Genomic DNA, 1644 nt, shown 5'->3' with positions numbered 1-1644 from the left:
TCTATAAAGATTAAAATAAGAAGAATAAGACATTTCAAGGGTTTTTCATTTTGGGTATGTTAAAAGAAATCTCAAATAATAATAGTTATAACAATGAAATTAAGTGAACTAGTTAAAAGTGCTATTGATAATGAAGAAGTTAATCCAAACCTTCATCTATTTAATCAAATCCTTCATGCTCTTAAATGTATACCAAAGGCAATTCCTTCATTAGTTTGCCAATTTAATCTTCGTTGTCTTGAGTTCTTAAATAACTACATATCAAGGAAAGAAATGTATTTTATGCTATGTCTTATAGACTATATGATATCAAATTATGAACCTTTTAGAAAGGGATTTGCTACAAAAGAAACATTTGAAAATTTCAGACAAGTAGCACAATATAATGTTTGTTATTCTTAATTTCTATTCTATTTTCTTGAAATTTAAAACTTACAAAAATAGAATTTTAGTATTTTCTCTAAAAAGAATTCATTTCTTTCAGAAAAATGCAAAGAATTTGCATATCAATGGAGACTCTATCCAGAAATGGAATTATTTGCTCATTGGAGTAAAGACCATCTTCCAATAAATCCAGAAGTTAAACTCAATAATGGATCATTAGAAAGTACTGCAAGAACAGTAGAAGAATATATCTTGTTAATGGGTGATATGCTTGAAGAATATAAAAATAAAAAGAAAAAACCAAAGGGTTATGATTTATTAATAAAAAATGCCAGAGAATTATACACTGAATTTACAGAAAGTTTAGATGAAAGTATTTTTAATGGAGAAGTTAATGAAAAAGAAAAGACCGAGTTTAATGAATTAGAAGAAGATTTTAGAACTATCCTTTCTATTATGGAATCTAAAATAGAACCTAATTCTTTCAATGAAAAAGAATACAAAAAATCAAAATCAGCACTTCCTTACACTTCATCAAAAATTTTCTTAAGAGAAGAAACACCAAAGATTATTTCTAAAATTGTATTGAAAAGAAGTGAGTCACAAAGTGATTATTCTAAAACAGAAACAAATTATGAGTCATATCCTGCTCAAAGAGAATCCTCGAGTAGAATTTCTCCATCAATTTTTAGACCACTTGCAGATTATGGTATATTGAATCCTGTTTCTCGTAAAGGTGATCCTATGACCTATCAAATGTTGGAAGATGATTAAATAATTAAATAGTTAATGAAATTGTTTTTAAAAACAAGAATTAAAAAAGAAAATTTGAAAATAAATCTTAAAAATAAATAAATATTTAAAATTCAAACTGGATGAATAAACCAGAACTTCGCATTAACGTTGTTATTGTTGGTGCTTCTACAGTCGGTAAAACAAGTCTTGCAAATCAGTTGGTTAATAGTTGTTTTGATGAACATTATGAAACAACACATGGAATGGATATCTTTTCATATAAAATGGAACTTGATAACTGTGTTGTTAGTTTGACTTTAAGAGATACCTGTGGACAAGAGCAATACCGTTCCTTAGCCGCTCAATACTATAGAGAAACTCATGGTGCGTTGGTGGTATATGATATATCAAACAGAGATTCATTTGAGTATCTTCAAGACTGGGTAAATGATGTATCAAATTATTGTCCTCAAGGAGTAAAAATTGTTGTAGTTGGAAATAAAGTTGATTTGGCTGATGAAGACC

The 1644-nt window shown here is 27.8% G+C and overlaps 2 protein-coding genes across 2 annotated transcripts, besides 1 other annotated feature; both read left to right on the top strand.

Annotated features, from left to right (window-relative positions):
- Positions 1-93: 93 nt before the first annotated feature.
- EDI_231090 (uncharacterized protein) lies at positions 94-1158 on the top strand (the record flags this gene model as incomplete). The annotated part of the gene is made up of 2 exons (XM_001737078.1): positions 94-387; positions 445-1158. 2 exons carry the CDS (start codon positions 94-96, stop codon positions 1156-1158), a joined length of 1008 nt encoding a protein of 335 aa, XP_001737130.1.
- Positions 1154-1251: a sequence feature (AT_rich).
- Positions 1252-1259: 8 nt separating this feature from the next.
- Positions 1260-1644, top strand: EDI_231080 (GTP-binding protein YPT6, putative; the record flags this gene model as incomplete). Its single annotated transcript, XM_001737077.1, has 1 exon — positions 1260-1644. A coding segment is annotated over one exon (385 nt), but the record flags the coding sequence as incomplete, so codon positions are not given.

The sequence above is a fragment of the Entamoeba dispar genome, genomic scaffold (genome assembly GCF_000209125.1).
Source record: "Entamoeba dispar SAW760 scf_1105229460337 genomic scaffold, whole genome shotgun sequence".
Classification (NCBI taxonomy): Eukaryota; Evosea; order Mastigamoebida; family Endamoebidae; genus Entamoeba; species Entamoeba dispar.
Note: the sequence above shows the minus strand (reverse complement) of the source record. Positions and strands in the feature narration are given on the sequence as shown.